This window comes from Struthio camelus, chromosome 6, assembly GCF_040807025.1.
Source record: "Struthio camelus isolate bStrCam1 chromosome 6, bStrCam1.hap1, whole genome shotgun sequence".
Taxonomy (NCBI): Eukaryota; Metazoa; Chordata; class Aves; order Struthioniformes; family Struthionidae; genus Struthio; species Struthio camelus.
Window position 1 is genome coordinate 34923421 of NC_090947.1, and position 18414 is coordinate 34941834.

Consider the following 18414-nt stretch of genomic DNA (forward strand, 5'->3'; position numbering starts at 1 on the left):
ATTAGTAGTCAAAAGTGGACACTCAGCTAAAGGCCCTTGGAAAGTGCTGAATAGGATAGCTTGTTTTGAGATAGATAAATATTTATTTGGACTTGATGCTAAAGACTTTGCAGCCTAATATGCTGTGTATACTATAAAAATGGGTCACTCTGTCAAAGATTTCCCCAACCTTCCTTCTCCACAGTGGATGATCTGCCACATAAGCAAACCATGTTCAGTGCAGTTGAGGTAAGCGGGTGAAATGGGAAGTCGTTTTGTAATAAATACAAATGACTTCTGTGATATAGGAGGGAACAATGATCTCTGCTTAGGTTTTTGAGCCAAGTAATAGTCCAGATTGCTACAGGTCTTTGTTAAAACATGGGTGCTTTTGAAGAAAATGGTGCTCTGGGATCCTCCTTGATTCGTTTGGTCTCTTGTGTCATGGTACTAAGTGATTTCCTGTTAGAGTGACCTCCCTTTCCCGGGAAGGGGGATGCTAGAAAGTCTGTTGTGTGATGCTGAGCCTTTTTGTTTGCTTTCCTTTTCTTCTTGTTGGGAAAGACATTCCTTCTCTTGTGGTTCCTTGGTTGGGCCGATGCTGTGACATTATGTCCTCCATCTACCTGTTGCTAGACTAGTCTCTCTGCATTCCATTTGGTTGAGTCTGGTGCATGTACACAGTATTAGTTGCTGTAAATCATCCATTAAAGCCACATGACATGCAAAGAACAACCCATAGATCTGGGGATGCTAGTCTGATCCTGGCAAATCTATTCCTCTCCCATTCACCAGGAGTCCCAGCCCTCGTCACTTCCCCTCCAGACATACCAAAGTTCTTTATTTCTTCAGCCTCTGGCATTTTTATCCTTCCTTTTCCCAGTATAAGCTCGCTCTCTCCATAACTAAGAAATCTTCTCTCTCCCTAAGCAGGCTCTTTTTTTAAGGCTTGTTAAGCCATCTGATGTTGCTTGTGATGTTCATTTGGAACACGGTGGTTTTTGGAGAGGTCTGGGCTGTTGGATTAATGTCTTTTGTGCCATCTACGCTTCCTCTCTTGCTGGTCCAGCACTCTCCCTGAACCAAAGTAGTTAACATGGAAAGTACATAGAGAGCCAAGTTCCGATACATCATGTTTGAAAAGAATTTACTAGTCATGCTCTCTTGAGAAAACACAAATGAGATTTATGGGTCTTAATCTGTTCCTTCTGAGGATAGCAAAATTAATTGTAAATGAGGTGTGACTCTTTTTATTCAGGCTTTCATTTATTTTTATTACAGAATGACTTTTATGATGCTTCATTTGTGCAGTTTCAAAGAAAATGAAAGCACTTATGTATGCTATGAATGACAAAAATTTTAGCCCACTCTGTCGATGAGAGAAGCGATCTTTGCAGCAGCATGGAGTGCTGCGTTCAGTTCATGCGCAGTCATGCGCAGTACAGCGTAACGTGCTTGCTTTCTATCTCCGTGTGAACACAGCTGTGTGTGTCCAGAGGTGGCATCTTCTGTCTCCTGCTTGTTTTGCAACCAAAGTATCTGTTCTGACTGAAACACACCTCACACGGTGTACATCCCTTTGCAGTGTCATCGAGAGCACGTAGCTAATTCTCTCCCTCTTTTGCAGCACTACAGTCTCCCATAGAGTACCAACGCAAAGAAAGTAGCTCTGCAGTGCTGAGGCCCCAGACCGGTAGGGTCCCTCAGCCCAACAGCAGACCCTATTCTTCTGTTCCAGTAGGGTCTGAGAAGCCTTTGAAGGCTACAAGCCGTAACACATCTCTCCCACCCCTGAAGATATCTACCTCCAATGGCAGCACAGGGTATGAACACTCACAACCCGGAGACAAGTACGAACAGAGCCAGGTACTGAGCTTATGTGATAAAGCGTTGTCTCATAGCCCACTTAATAGATAATCGGTGAAGTTGCCTTTGATTATCAGCCGACCAGCTCGAGTGACTATGATTTGAAATTAAATGGAGTCCACAAAAGCTCTGGCATCCTGATGGGTAGTGTGTCCTCAGGGAAACCAAGAGCCTCACATTAGAGCGTACAGTGCTGACATGAGCTTTTTCAGGGGTGCTGTGTTTGCAGGCCTGGTGAACTGAGTGTCCATTTGCAGTATTGGCACCAATAATATTCTGGTTTCTCTAATATCCCTTAATCACCCAACTCTGAAGAGGTCTACTCTGCTGGTTTAGAGGAGTTTAGACCTTCTCATGTCTAACATCTCAGAGGGTGCCAATTGTAGGTTATAATTTGGATGCATGTGTGATGTACCAGACCCAGTTCACATAGGCCACCCAAGAGTCAGGAACTGTCACTGGCATTTGGACCCGGCTGCTGGCTGCAGCTGATCAAAGCCTGACCTGTATTTAGTATCATGAAATGCATGAGTATTAATTCAGCCTCTAATGTAGGCTGCCCGATGCTGCAGCCTTCACTGGTCTTTCCTTCCATTCAACTTCGTACAGGTAGTTAATCTGTAATACAATGCACATGAGTGCATTCTTAGGGCACTATCGCTATTGAAACAGATGCAAGTCCTCATATGAAGTAGGATGCTGGTTTGTGTCAGATTACCCAAGCCTTTCAGTCTTTAAAATCTTTTCTGCCAATATGAGCTTACCTTAGTGATTCGTATCCTTTTCCCTCGTAAAGTTAAGCTGGAGGTGAAATGTCGTGATGGCTACGGAAAAGGGTAGGCTCCTCGGCTCCGCCTGCTCACCAGGTTTCTGTTGTGTCTGTTTTCGCAGACTGAGTTGGAAGGGTGCAATGGGACCTCTTCCATGGTGGTGATTAAAGATTACTATGCACTGAAGGAGGATGAGATCTGTGTGAATCAAGGAGAGGTGGTTCAGATCCTTGCCATCAACCAGCAGAACATGTTCCTGGTGTACCAGCCTGCAAATGACCACTCTCCGGCTGCTGAAGGATGGATCCCCGGCAATATCTTGGCTCCCCTCACTAAATCCACTACAGATAATAGCGACGGAAGCATCAAGTAAGTGCCGTGTTGGCTTCGCTGGGAGCGCTATACGGATTTTCTGAGGAAAAATAAATAAATAAAAATAAACAAACCCAAATGGTAGGGAAATCCTACTGATTTTTTATCTACAGTGCCATTGGAACAAACTGAGCGGTCAGTCGGCAGCATCGGGCAGCCATGTTGGATAGCTCGGGCTTGGGTTATTTTCATTTTGTGGGGTTTTGTTTATACTTTGGAAAGAAATAAAACCATAGACAGTTAAAGGCATGTTTTACATTACACCATTTTACACCAACATGGACCTGCTTGGACTGGACTTATATTTATGTTGTATTAAGTTACTAATCTATATATTGGTTATAACAACAGCATCTAGCAGAAAAAAATCAGGCCCTGTGTTGGACTGGGGTTCACTTCTCAAGGAGGAGAGATTTTGTTGTCTATGGCAATTTCTTTGTACATCTTGTATCTTTTTTTCATTTTGTTTTGTTTGTTTTTTTTTCTGTTTGTAGTAACTTTTGTAAAATATTTTTTTGTTTGCAAGACCCCCATCCAAGTACATTCCTGTATAAAGTATTTTGCACTATTTAAAAAAAGGAAAAGAAACAAACTCATATTGATGAAGTCAGGTTGTGCAATATAATGGATAGTCGCAATGTTCATCATTGTACCTGTAATGTAACTAATTTTAAATGTACTATTTTAAATATGTAAAATAAATTTTCACCCTGAGCATGTTTTAATGAGGTAAAAGAACTAGTTTGACCCTTTTTTGTTTTTGTTTTGTTTATAACATTTTGTTGCTTATTTAACAAATGTGTGGATATATATTTTCCTTTTCTGATCTTTAGAAATTTGTCAGTTTGAAATGACTAAATCAAGAAAGTGTTTTTTGGTATTAAATACAGAAGGTACAACCCTCTTTATAGTAATATCTGTTGATTTCTTTTAATATCTACAAAGACTAGATCATAATGCATGATGTATGCTACAAATTATCTTACGTGAGTGCCTTGAAGCATAGATTTGAAAATGACGAAATATTGTTACAGATTCACTAAAAAAATAATTTGGTATCTGCTGAAGTTTCAGTTGTAAAAAATGATGACTTTACCCGTCAGCCAGTAATCTGGTGAATCCTACCGTGAATTTTATATTAAACCAAAGGAACTGCTTAGCATCTCTTGCACACAGGCCATGGATATTCCCATGTTCCTCCCGAGCCATCGCATGGAAACACGTGTCTTTGCATTCATGCACAGCACCAGACTCCCAGTAAAACTTTGATTTCATGGCAGCTGTGCCGTCCTATTCTGCATTGTAGTCATATGGGTTGTGGCCAGGAAGGTGCACCAGAATGAAAAGATACATGCATTGCACTTCCTTCTTTCATTCTCATTCCAGTGAGATTTAAAGTCTTAATTCATGTCTTCAGACTCAAACAGCTAAGCCAGTCCCGAAACCAGTAGTGAGATGCTTGAAGGGACTTTCTAATCTGAGTCCTATGGGTAAAAACTGACCTAGTGCAGATGCTATCTTTAGCCCTGTCTGGTGTGCCAGATCATGCTGACTTGTTAGTGCAAGTAATAAACCAGTTTCTTCTGTTCACAAATTCTGTGCACAAAATATGTGGTCAATCCAGTAGTTTTGGCACCATGTTCTTGCTGATAGGTCAGAGCGGGGGAGTCCATCAACCACATCCTTGACTCTTACCTTGACTCTTAAAAGAAAACGTAACAGTTCTGAAGTGCTGGATAACTTCCCCTGCTCTGCATATCTAATTTGGACCTCCTCCAGAAACGCCCAAGTATCACAACAGACCTACTGGCCTGCTGAGATGTGCAGGATGCTCTGGTGCTCCTTTCGCCTGAATGTGACTGCCCATTGCCAAACGTTACCAACACACGACTGTGACTTTGACTGTGTTGCTCTAGTGCAGACGCTAACACCGGTTGCAAAAACACTTGATAGAAACCAGTTCAGGTGTTTTCAGTGTGTTAGTGTGGCCAGCTGTTGGGAGGCCATTAGTTTTACTTTTTTTAACTTGAGCTGCTGTTCAGTTCCAATAAGGTGCAGAAGTGTAACGAAAAAATGCTTATGAATGGGAAGCAGTGTTCATGGGGGAGCGTCGGCTGTGCGGGGCATCCTTTGAGTCCTACCTTGCTAACATACTGCGTTTTATTGGCATCGCAGGTTATCGTTGGATTACATGCAACTTGCTTTGTAAAATGTTTCAAGGTACTGTAGACATGAAATGTGCCAAACATTGGGCTTAAAACATGCAAATCAAATTTGCATGACTTAAAGGTGGGCAGATGCTTTGAACCTGGATCCCAGCTCATCACACTGCTGTTTTGAGAGCTTTCTGCTTTAGACAACATTCCCCTTCCCCCACCCGCCCCCCCCAACCTGTCCACTCTTTAAACCAAATGAAATCCATATTGAGAACTGTTTTCTTTTTTCCTAATTTTTTATGTCTGCTTTGACATGCAATTTCTGTTGTCAACATAGCATTGCTCTTACAAAGGGTGACATGGTCTTTTTTTTTTTTTCCCCAAGGGTAAGGTCATAGGAGCAATAATGAGGGGTTAAACATATACCGGAAATCATATCTACTGTGATGCTAGCCAAAAAACGTGGACTGAATGATGTCCTCACTAACCAGATTGGCAAAATGAAATATTTTACTAATGGGAAATTATTGATCTCAGGAGGCATAGCAGAACTTGTTGTTCTAGGAAGTGACTTATCTCTTGGAAAGTTAATGGTATTAGCCCCTATTTTTGAGCTTTTCATATTCTGAGCAACATGTAGAGAGCAACACCTTGAATTTCTTAAATTTGTTTATTTGCTCTACTGAGTACTCCATTAAGACTGTTCTCATTTACTTACATTTGTTTCACTGCTTTTAATCAACAAGACAGAAAATTGAGTTGACCTTTTAACTCTAGCCAAAAAAAAAATCTGTTTGTGACAAATGCAAGATAAGATAAAGTCCTTGAAGCCAGATGAGCAAGTTCTACTTGCCTGCTTCCGTCATGGGAATTTTTTCCTGCTCCATGCATTTAAACAGCAAGTGTGGCACAACATCTGCTTTGTAGAACTGTTTGATTTGGTTTTTTAATTCAACTCTCATTGCTTAAACTGAGATAAGGCATATTGCCAGTGGCTTTCACCTTCTAGGGGTATTGCAGTAATCGCAAATGTGGATGCTGGTTCCTCTTTCCAAATCCTTCCTTCCTGCTATGATATGCCATTTGATTGCTGCGTTTTTTGGTACAACAGGAAGTCATGTTCATGGCATACCCTGCGCATGAGAAAGCGGGCGGAAAAGGAGAGCAGTGGCAAAAATGAAGCCAATGGGCCACGTAAATCCAAGGATATTCTGGGGAACAAAGTCTCTGTTAAAGTGAGTAAGGCCATCTGAAAGCTGTGTGCTGCTCTCCTGCTTCCCATCCTTTTCACCCCCTAGAACATCCTCTCCTGAGAGAGGGAGGGGGCGGCAGGTTTTTGTTTTGTTTTTTCCACTTCAGTTATCTTTTTTTTTCTTTTTTTGTAGTATCCATTTTAGCAGGATTTTTGCATGCAAGATAAAATGCAGCCTTTGTTTTTCGTTTTCTTTTTCCTGGCATCCCACATGCAAGTAAGTAACCTTCCTTAAAAAACTATATATGAGGTTAAGTAAGTGTTCTTAAAAATTTTGAAAACAGTGATTTACTGACCTCTGATCTAGCTCAATATGTAGCTCTGTCAGAGCAGCTGCAGCGGTGAGAAAGCCACTGGCTGAAATGATGGCCCCATTGGAAATGATGAGTTGTCTTTGGGCCAATATTTCACCCACATCTTAAGATAATGGATTCCTAAACTTGAGGTGCTCAAGCACTTCAGGCTGGGGAAATGGTCTCAATGACCTTTTCCTTTCCATATGATCAAACAGGGAAGGAGATTCTGATTAGGTCTTGCCAGGAGAGGGTTGTGTGTGTGTGTGTGTCTGTGTGTGTTTGTCTGTGTGTGTCTGTGTGTGTCTGTGTTTGTCTCTCTCTCTCTCTGAGATTTCCCAGTATGGAAAAGGTTGAGAGCTGTGGGGTTAAGATCCATCTTCTGCTCTGCATACCTGACTACTGTTCTCCAGTTCAGAGGAGCCATCCCTATAAATCGACCGTGAGGCCTGCTCAGCACTAATCTGGGGCAATCCCTTACAACAGAGGCAAGCAAACACTTGTGATTTTGACACAACCAAAGCCTAGCCTTGATTCAGGAAAGCACTTGAGCATGTACTTTGGACCCACCCTTCTCCAGGAGAGCCCAGGATTAAGTGTTTTCCTCTGTGGAGGCTTTCCACATTATAACCCTAGTGAAATAGAGATGGCATGTGCAAAGGGAGGAACCCTGCCACTGCAGCCTGGATGCACCTTGCACCCACTTTGCAGGCATCCTGCGCCTCTGCAGTCAAGTTGGTGAAGTAACTGGGCCTGAAGGAAATAGTTGCTCCAGCATGGTGGTCACAATTCTTCCTTCTGTTGCTCCCTTTGCTGTTTTTACTACCTGAACGACTTGCAGAATCACTGCCTCTTCTTTGACAAAAGCATGTCTTTGCCTTTGCTTCTCTTGTTTTCTTGTTGGTTGGTTTCTGTTCAGTTTTTAAGAACGTTTTCTGTACTATTACCCATTTCCATGCTGCTCAAACTCCTGTGCTGCTCTGTGCTGTCTAACCAAGCTCTCTTCTAATCTCTTGTTCTCTTTCTTCCTCTTCATGCTGCCAAACAAGGAGACAAACAGCTCAGAGGAATCAGAGTGTGATGACCTTGACCCCAATACTAGCATGGAGGTAGAGACAATCATCCTTGTGATTTTTTTTTTTCCAGAGAACATGTATCCATTTTGAAATGGCTTTGCTGAAAGGGGAGCTGGCAGGTCTGTTTTGCAGATGAACATGTATGTCAATTAAGTATAAATCACACAAAGTTCCAGTTCTGGTTTTGCCAAGCAGCAAATTGAAGTTTGGGCGGCCTTTGTGATAGGAGCACTGAAGGAAGTTGGAAAACAAATTATTGTTGAGCTGAAGGCTTAATTGGCCACCTCTAAACCACCGTTTTCCATCTGGGACCTCATGCAATGAAATGATCATGCATACCTGTCAACTGCCAGGAAATGTAGCAGCTTTCTATGTTGAAAAGGCCTACCATCCTGGCAGTACATGCTGAGGTGCTAGTCAGTCCTGTGTTATAAATCACTGTAGTAAATGTTGTTGCACCACAGCTAGCGTTTTAAATTATCTAGGAGGTGAAAAAAGACAAAGCTTCTTTTTTCTCTTAACAGTTGGTGTCTCTTAAATCGTGGAAAATTACACTTATATAAAGGTACTGAAATAAAATGGTGAAATTAGTTGCATAAAGGTATACTTATCATAGGCAGGGCTAATGCAGATAAATGGATGCAATGCGTTACACTACTGTTTTTCCTGTGTGAGCTGACGAGTGCAGTGACCCAGACATGCCTGGTAAAGAACAGAGCTTAAAATCAACGTTAGAGTCGCCACCTGGTTCTCCTCTATTAATATCTTGCAGGGCTTACTTATCTGTGTATAGTGACCACATGAAGCATCTGTGTACGTTGTACCAAGGCTGAAAGAGCTTTCTGTTGGAACAGGCAGGGGGAAAGGTTCAGAGAAACGTAAGTGATTTTACAAAGATTGTAGGGCAGTTTGTTGGAGAACAGGGAAATCTCTGTACGTTAGATCTCCAGGGTGCTGTTAGCTAGACTGTATTCTACAAATGCCACAAAAGAAAGCCGGTCTTCCTCCTGGAAAAAAGAAAGAGAGAAGAAAGTGTATTGAGATGCAGGGCTACAAGGATATCCACCACCTCAGCTATTAACCGGAAGGCTCTCTTGTATTCCAGGTGTGTTGGCATCTACAAATACATCTTTGAAAAAGGGATAGGTACTAAAATAAAGCCTGTGACCTCGCTGACATCCTGAGGTTGACTGGTGCTTACCACCAAAGCTGCATTGTTCTCAGTGGTGTGTTTGCATTTTCAAAGGGCTTACTGCTCATCTTAGGTAACAGATATATGTATTTGCTACAAGATAGTGTCCAATTATTGCACATAAACCTATGCAAACTTTAGATCTTTGGAAATTGGCTTGCGGAGTAAAAGGTGGCTGAGATATGTCTAACGTACAGAGCAGGTGATATCACAATTCTTTTTGCAGAGGATTTCTGAATTTTGCTAATAGACTTTGCTCCGTAGGAGCAAAAACTCAGATGTTTTAAAATTGTCAGTGAAAGGTATCCAAGTCCATAAACTGTCTACATTTCTAGTCATCTCTGATATACTCCTCGGGGCGGGGTGGGGGGTTACTGTGGTGTAGATAAGAGTCTACTATTCTTGCTTTGCCTTGTGAAGTGCAGGAGATAAGAGAGCCCTTCTATTTAAAGAGGAAGACACTAAGTTGAAGTTTTAGCTCTGGTATGACTCTGCTAATAGGACAGTAAATACTTGCCTGATGTGTGACCTGTTTTACACTTAGAAACCTGACTTTGCATCTCCCAAATCACTTAGTAGAGGTATAAGTGTCATTGCTGTCCTGTAGTTTCCGGAAGCCACCGTGTTCCTTAATGGCTTGTAAAGCTCAAGTCTCAACAAAACTCTTTGGCGCTGGGCAAGTGTATAAAATGGCAGAAGGACAGAAGTGAGAACGCAGTTTTTTGGGTGACTTTGGCCAATCTAAAGTCACACTGCCTTGCAAGGGGTAGGACAGCCCTCTCTTATGCTGATATTAGTACTTCAGCAGCCCAGAGTGAGTGTAATCAGCTCACTGATCCGGCCAAGAGCTACTGGCGGGGAAGGATTGCTAATACCCACAATAAAACTGAACAAAAACAATTCAGAGGGAGCAGAGCTGGGGCAGTCTGCTGAAATGCTCATGAGGGAAACAGTCCTAGAAGTTGTCATGCGGAAGTCCAGTCTGTAAAGCTCTGGGGTTTTCTCTCCTGGAAGCCGCAGCTGTTCTCCCTTTTCCTTTACGATGAAAGTTTTGATCTCCTTATCAAGCATTCCTGAGTTATGAAAATGAACTCGATTAAGGTCGCAGGAGCTAAAGTCTTTTCTCTTTGAAACAGAAGCAAGGCAAACTTCTTCCACTGCCAGAGCCTGGATCAGGGGTTCATCAGGACAAGATGGAGCTTGCCTTGCTTAATCGATGGAGGAAGTTATATGGTGCTGGTGGCAGAGTATCAGAAAGTTGGTGTGCAGGTGCCTAAACTACCTTTAAAAGAGCTGGCTACCATACCTGAGCAGCACAGATCTGTGCCAGCTGCAAAACTCCTGCAAAACTCCTTTCGGCAGCACGATGAATTAACTGCACAGCTGCATAGTGATCAGCTCCCACAGCTGGGGGCTCCCCAGGCTCATGCAAGTCTTAATTTCTCTCCTCTAGTGGTGGTCCCGATTTTAAGGCGTTGTCCCCGAGAGGAAAGGAACATAAGCAAGTCCTTTAAAAGCATTTATCACCACCACCACCCCCTTTCTTTCAGCAGGCTCACTCTGGCATGGTGAAAGACTTCTGGAAAGATGCTGCCCATAAGGGCAGCTTTTAAAACCCTGCTCTTTCTGGCGCTTGTGTTCGTCATCTGTGTTTACAGAAATGCCATGTATTATCCTATGTAAAAATAGGTGCGTGTGGCGGTATCTGCATAGGACTGTCAGACCCTCTGTAAGCCAGTGCGATTTCAGTCTCCCGGTATACAAGGTGAGTGGGGTAACCGGTGCTTGTTCTTATCATATCTTGCAGAAAAATAAACAGCTTTTAGGCTTTTCCTAGAGGAGCATCCTAGCCTTAAATAATTATTTAAAAGCTGCTTCCCCCAACCTGTGTTTATAGTGAAAATCGGTATCTCGTCTGGCTCATCTTTCTCCACTTAGCAGAGTACGTCAGAGCGGGGCTGTTGGCATGCTCCTGGGTTAGCTGGAGGCAGCGTGACTGGACAGCGAGCAATGGAGAAGACCTTAGGCTTACACCTGGCTCAGCTCGTGACTGATTTTATAGGCTATGGGAGTGCTGGTGGAAGAGCTGGCCCAACCACCAGCACTTAAAAGTTGCATGAGGCCCTCCAAGTATCATTTAGGAGGAGTTGTCTGCAGCTATTATTACAACCTTGGGCAAGTCAATTTGCTTCTCTTATAGGACTGTCACCCATAACATGCTGACATCCCTCTTCCTCCCGTCATGCCTGCGAATGTGCAGTCAGTGCTGGAACAGGGAAAGCAGTCGCTAAATGCAAAGCAGCCATGCTAATTATTTGGAAATGCTGGTGCCTTTTATCTCCAGCCTATTCCCTGCACAAGAAGTTGGTGAGCTGGTCACAATATCCATGGGGTCCCCTGGTTGCTGTGGTTTTCGGGTCTAGCTTTGCTTGCTGCTTATAAAATATTGAATATCTGTATGGTGGAATTCAGATTATTCAAGCACTTGGACTTTGTTTTGTTTCAGGGGAGATACACAGAAAGACAGACATGTGGAGAACATACATGGTGACAGCAGTAAACTGAAATTCTGAGTTACCCTTTTAAACAGTTAAAATGTCATTACTGGGTTTTTTTGCCTGCCGGGGACATGCTGGCCCTGAAGAACTTTCTATTCATTGTAACTTTGCTGACAGAACTTTGAATAGAAATTGTATCTCTTGGTGACTGTTTCTTTTCTCTTTGTTTATCAGTATACAATGAGAGTGGGTAAGGACTGAAGAGAAATATGTGGGGGTTTTTTGTTTTGTTTTGTTTTCTGCTTTGTGCTATTGTTTCAGAAACCACAAGGTGCAGACTCACCTGTTAGGCATGTGAGGTGTAGGAGCAGGCACTTAAGGAGCAAGCGTAGCCACGGGAGGGATAGGAGTAACCTATATTTATGAAAGATTGGAGACTCCCTTTCTGTATGTCTGTAGCTAATTGCACAGGGACAGGCAGGCTCAGCTCCTGGGAGGAAGGTGGGTTCCCTTGTGAGTCAGTGAACATCATCCACACCCGAGTCTTGGGTGCAGGACAGTGACACAACTAATTGTCTTAGAATTTGGATTGTTGTAACGTCACAGGGTTTTGAGATCACTGAAGGGGTCATAAGTCAACTGTGCACATCCCAGTGAGCTACCTCTCTCGTGTAAATTAATGCCCTTCCAGCAGTCTGAAGACCTGATTGACCTGAAGCTCGCTAATTCAGTGGGAGCGCTTCCAGCTTTGGGTTGGACCTCACATGTAGCGCTCTCACATGGCTCCAGACATCTTGTTTTCTGCTGATTTGCACAGCACTGCTCCAGTTGTGGTGCATTAAAAGTAATCCTGATCGACACGCAACAGACGCGGAGTGTCTAGCGTTTGCTCATGTTTCTTAGCTGTGTAAAGGAGAGATGTAATCCAGGCCCACCCTGAGTCAGTGGAAGTGCCATCATTAGATTAGTGAGCTGGGGTATTGCCAAGGTGCACAGGTTGGACTTCATCATCTGTTTTTTTCGTTTATGACAGTCTAGCATGTTAAGAACTACTCTGAGACACTCAGGGCAAGATAAGCACTAGGAAATATTCTCCAAGGAGGAATATTGTGTTAGCACCCTCACAGTCCAAGTGGTTGAGTAAGTAATGGCTTCGTGCATCCAGCACTGGCTCCAAATCAGCGTTCAGCTCAGGCCAAGAGTTCCCAAGTACTTTAAGCAAATGCCTTGACTTCTCTGCCTTGATTTTTCGATCTCCAAAACAGATCTAACATACTGTCTTTGCTCTTGTACAACTGATAAGAAAGGCTTTTAACATACAGTTTGTTTTTCCATCACATGTTTGTCTATGTGTTTAGCACAAAAGAGCCTCACTCTTGGTAGAGGCCTCTTATCACAGCTACAGTATGAATGAGTAAGATCCTGATAGCCTCGAACATTTCCCTCTGGCAGCTGCCATGTGCAAAGCCACTTTCATGCAGTCCCCAAGTGGACAGTGATTCCTGATACAGAGCCGGGAAGTTGGCTGATCAGATATGAAGTTTCCGGAGCTGGCAGCACAGGCGCTTTGCTTTAGCTGCTGGAAGAGGAAGAAGTGACCTGCTTGATAGGTAAGGAGGGAATAGAGCTACAACACATTTCCCAATATATGTGGTAGCCTTCAAAACCAGAAGCAAATCCAACAGCTATACCTGTTCAAATACACCAGCCCCCAGGGCCTGGCAGAGAGAGCGTGACATTGGCAAGAAGAAGCACAGAGAGGGGCCTTCTGCTTTGCACGGGTGCGTGTAAAGCAGTAAACATCTCCTGTGGCTTCCCTGTCCGTCTCAAAGGCAGCTGATCCCATCCATGCTGGGGGCTGGGAGGCACCCCACATCCCCCCGCCCCGAAAGGCTGATGCTATGGGATGTTTCATCATCTACCATTCTCTTATTGTAAATTATATTTTCCGTTTGGCAGCACCTCTCCCTCTGTAGCCGGATCCTTATTCACCTCAGGAAATTTCTTGTGTTAGTTTGTTGGGTTCCTTGTATGGTGGTGGGGGGACACAGTGAACTTGCCCCTCCAAAATTCTCAAAGTTAAAGTTAGCCTATTAGGGAGGAATTAATTTTTCTGCTGGTTAGAGTTGGTTTAATTCCTCTGTAGCCTAGTTTATTTTCTGACAGTCATTGATATTTTTCCCTAAGTGAAGGAACAAGGAACATGCTGCTCTCTCTACTACCGGCAGGTACAAATGCGCCAGTATTTTATTTTAACCTGGTGAACAAGAAATACCATGGAGTGTTGACAAAATGTCGAGCTGCTTGTCTTGGAGGAAACATGCCCTCTACCGTTTAGATAAAGCAGGGATCTTATTACAGGATGCTATGCTTTGTTTGATTTGGGAAGAGCAAGGAAAAATATTCTTTCTCCTGCTTTGATGCAGTCCCTTAATGTAGGTCTGAAACGTGGCCTTGGAAAAATCTGGATGTGTGACGGGCCCTTCTGTCCATCACGTTGGTCTGCGCTGCCTGGCAGGCCCTCAACCCTCTTCCAGGGAGGGTGGCTGGCAGCATGGTGACGGTGTCTTTGTGACAGAGAAGCCAATCCTCGCGAAGCGGAGGAGCCCCTCTCAGGCAGCCAGGCTTGTGGTTACAAAAAGGAGCATGTCAGCGCTGGGAATTCACGCTGCAGAGTGGTTTCCCACTTGCCCCCAGACACAGAGTATGTGTACAAAGACACGCTGTCGTTAAGAAGTTGGGGTGTGCAGAGTCACTTTGCAGGTGGACAGTTTTGCTGCTACTGAAGCCAACATACCTCCAAGGGCTAGTTGCCGTCTGTCTGTAACGTGAGCTTAGCAAACCAGAAAACACATTGCCCAGCACTCCGAAACAATGCGTTACTGTATGCAGCATATACGCTGCTTTTCTAGAGTCTGACGGTCACATTTCCTAAGTTACTCCTTTTTTCTCTAAAGATGTGCTACTCATTTAAACAAACGAACCAAAATCACAGCCCAACCCTGCTAGAAGCCCAGAGGCCTGGCAATTGGGCCCTTTGGGGGCAGGCTTAGGGACCGTGGGTGAATTTGGCGATAACATCCAAGCCCTGTGATTGCGAACAACAAAGTCGTTTAGATCCTAAGTCACTTAGCTCCTTGCAGGTCCGTAAAGGTATTCCACTACCCCATTTCCATTTCTTGATTTGAGCCCTGAAACAGCAGAGGGTTGAGAAGGAAGAGTCAGGCTCTATTTCTGGCTTTTTTTGATTGAATAATCAGGACATGTCCTTTCACTTCTCTGCTCTCTTTCTTCCCCAGCACCCTTTTTTTGGTCTCATCAGCTTTAGACCCCCCATCACGAGAGGAGAGACCCTTTGTTTTGTGCTCTGCCTTTGTCATTTTGTATGGGGTTTCTGTTTTTAGCTGTTACTGTGTTAGAAGCAGAAACTCATTTGGCTGTAGAGGGAGCATCAGAATTTTCCACCCACTCTGGGACTCGGCTACAGGTATTTCAGCCAACGAAAAAAACAAGCAAGTCCAACTCGCTCTAAATTTCTTACCTGAGGAACGAACGTGTTGCCTAACAAGTTTGCTCCTTTAAGCTTCGTGTTTGCCTAGTGCTGAGTGAGCCTGAGTAAGGTGTGAGAAGTTCAGGTTTTGGGTGATTCCTTCCTTGTCGACTTTTTTTGCTCCCAAGCCCGGCTGGGCTGTGACGAAGCAGAGCGCAACAGCCGCGGAGAGTGCGGAGGTCGTGTTTGCTGAGGATTTGCTCTGGAAGCGCTCGGCGGTGGAAAGTCCTCCGTTGTCTTCCCTTTCACAGTGCTGCCATGGCCAGAAACATTTGGCGAAAGGCCTGACAGCGAGATCCTTCCTCAAACAGCCGCGAACTGAGCGGGGTTGCAGGGCTGAGCCTCACGGTGCTTTTTTGAGAGAAGACAAGAGAAAAACGCTACAAAAGCTACATCCCCAGCAGGGTTGGTTTTTTCCTTCACCCGGTGAGCTCAAAGCGCTGTGCAGCGGTCACCGAAGGAATAACCGAGCAGAAGCCAGGCCGCCTGCGTCACCCTCCACAGCATCCCTGCCGCCTTTCCGTTTGCGCGGGACCTTCCCGAGGTGAGCAGGGGCTTTGAGAAAACGTGCTACAGAGGAGCGTCTCGGCCTCTCCTTTTTTCGGCAGAAAAAGTCCCTAGGGTTTGGAGCCGGGCTGCCATCGGCGTGAGCGTCTTCAGCGATGGCTGTGTGCGGCGGGCGCAGCCTCGGTCGCCCACGAGCGTCGGGGGCTGCATCTCCCTGTGCGCGTCGCCTGTGGCAGCGCACGGCCGGCTCGGCCACGCTCAGCCTGCCTCTGCCGGTCGCCCCACGGCCCGCGCGCGCTCGCTGGCGTCGCTCCCCTTCGCCGGCCGAACCTCTCGAGGCGACGGTCTGTGGTGCTGTGCGCCCTCCCGTCGCTCGGTGATGTCTTTATCCCCCAGCGGCATCGGGCCGCGGTGTCGTTTGCCCGCTGGTTTATCGGGCCCCGAGGGCTGGTGGCTCCGGGACCCGAAGGGCTCCGGTGCAGAAACCCAGCGCCAGCGCGAAGCAGCTGCTGAGCAGCGCTCTCGCCTCACCCGTCTCCTCAGCAGCCCGCGCCGGACCGCTCGCAGCCTGCCGGGGCTGCCTAGCGCTTGTGTCGCCCGGTACAAAGCTGGGCCTGCCTGCAAGCAGCGCTTAGCAAAAGTCCTGAGCTGACGCTTGTTATTGCAGGAACAGGCTGTCGTTTGTATCCGTGGGACACCCCCCCCCCCCGCTAGTCTCGTGTGGGGGACGTTGGGTGCGTTTGAAAAGTGGGGGCTTGACGCAGGCGCTCGGCCGGCTGAGCGTCTTGCCCTGATTTCAGGTCTCCGTTTAGTGCCGGCAGCCTCTGCCCTTGCAAAGTCCGGCCCCGCTTGGGTCCCTTCGCGCCGGGACTGCAGACCACCCAGTGGGAGCGACCGGTGCTGGACGGCAGCCACGGGCCTGGATCAGGCGCAGGCTGAATTGCGCTGCTGTGTCCTCAATGGCTTGCTGAAGAGCTGCCGTATGCTGCCCAGCCCCTATAGACCTGCAGCCCCACGCGGGCTCTGACCATGCTCTTCACGGAGAGCCGGGCTCGGGAGATGCGCTGCCCCTCCTTGTAAGCTGCCCTTCGCTGTTGCCTGCCTGCTGCCAGCTCAGGGGATCCCTCTGCTCCTAACACGTGGCTTAAGGGCGAAGGGGGTCTCCAGGATGCCGACGAAACGAAGGGGCACGCTGAATCCGGAAGCCTTTTATTTTCTGACACAGCTTCGAAGCCGAAGGAGCTACCCAAGCCACGCAAAGCTGTGGCCCTGATAAGTCTAAAACCAGAGAGGCTTGTTGGGCAAATGAAGAAATCGTCTCCAAAGGTCTTCCACTTAGCCAAGAAGGACTCAGAAGAGTCTGTCAGCTCCTGCTCTGGAAACCTGGACAGTTTGTAGACAGCGACAGCAAAATACTCTGGGAATAGGGAGCTGGGAGATCTGGCTTCTGCTGGAAGATTTGTGAGTGAGTCTTTCTCTCTGATTCACTATTTCTGCACTTGTCAACCTGTCAGGTGATCCCCCCTCACACTCTTTCAAAGGAGACCGAAGTAAGGCCTTTTTCTTAATTAAGTGATGTATTAAATCATTTTGGTAGCACTTAAAAATTATCTTGCGAAAAGGCTTTTATTTTGGGCTAAACTTACAGCAGGCAAAAGCTTAGACACAGATGTGCGGGTGTTAGGTAACATGCTACTAATTAACAACTGAAGTTTTATCAAAAGAAATGTAAATTTTACCCACAGACTCTTCCAATATTATCTAGCAGAAGCAGTTTTCTTTCTAGTAGTCCAATAAAAAAATCTTTGGTAAGGCAATTATTACAAATGATCATGCCTTGGAAATTATTAAAAGTGTAACTTTATTTATTTATAGATACACCTATTACATTTATCATTGTAGCTGTATCTTGCAGTGATGCCTTTAGAGTTATAAAATAAATTTGAAGTGTTAGGAGCATTTCTTTCTCCTGATCTCTAATGCTACAAGGACAGAAATCAGTGAATAATAAAGGAATTTAGTGTCTGCTGCAGGGAAGGAAGGGGAGATCCACCAAGGAAATACGTGTATTCCAGTTAAGTCAAAAAATACCAAAATGAAGATAAATGTGCAAACGAGCTAATGTCCAGAGGTACTAATCTGATAAATAGATGGTCTCATTGAGTGAAAAGTGGCAAGGGATGATTACCTGGATTGAAATCTCTCTCCATGTAACAACTGTTACTTCCTTTTCTGTTTCACGTGAATGACACAACTTCATCAAAAAGCTCTGTCTCCCCTTTTCCATGCACAGAGGTGGGAGAGAAGGTGTTTTCTGCCATCTTATGCCCTTATTTTTCTTTTGTGCAGCTCTCCCTGCCCTGTGGGGCCGGGGGGCTCTTATTTTGCTCATTGCCCCAAACGTCCTGCAGCAAGCGTCTCGCACCCTGCCGCCCTGTTTTAGCCACCACCAAGTGCTCTGCTGCTCTTCCGATGGCTCTTACCAAGCAGAAACTCCCAACCCTCTGAGGGTTTTTCTGACCCTCGATTTTTCTGACTGCTTTGCTCTTAGAGGTATGAAGACAAAGCACTTGCGTTCAAGCATCTAGCTGCTGGCAGCAGACTGGGACGCCGAGCCAGGCGCTGTGGGCTGGCACACGCATCCCCCAGCTGACGGGGATTACGGGCAGACAGGCTGGCAGAGCTCTCCACTCAGACGGCGGCATGCACAGGTCCTGCGCAGAGCCTGTGCTGAGCACATTAGGGCTTTAAGCCTTCTCCCTGGGAAGTCAGCACTTGGTCTTTTTAAAAAAAACTAAATAAATATAGAAATAGTCCTAAAAGAGTCTTTTTCTGTGGGGTTATAGACTGAGGTTTGCTCTTTCCAGGATTCTGGGAATTAAATGTTTGTCATCTCAACACTC

General features: G+C 45.4%; 1 protein-coding gene across 8 annotated transcripts in view; it reads left to right on the forward strand.

Annotated features, from left to right (window-relative positions):
- The window catches only part of KALRN (kalirin RhoGEF kinase), a 528885-nt gene that overhangs the window by 492522 nt on the left and 17949 nt on the right, over nt 1-18414 (forward strand). For 5 of the 8 annotated variants that reach the window (XM_068949099.1, XM_068949100.1, XM_068949097.1 and 2 more), the window contains 4 exons: nt 1607-1845; nt 2737-2984; nt 6255-6378; nt 7738-7797. In XM_068949099.1, the coding sequence (XP_068805200.1) occupies nt 1607-1845; nt 2737-2984; nt 6255-6378; nt 7738-7797 (671 nt within the window). Of the gene's footprint in view, nt 1-1606; nt 1846-2736; nt 3902-6254; nt 6379-7737; nt 7798-18414 lie in introns of those variants that run through there. The other 3 variants (XM_068949101.1, XM_068949102.1, XM_068949103.1) reach the window with 2 other exon arrangements.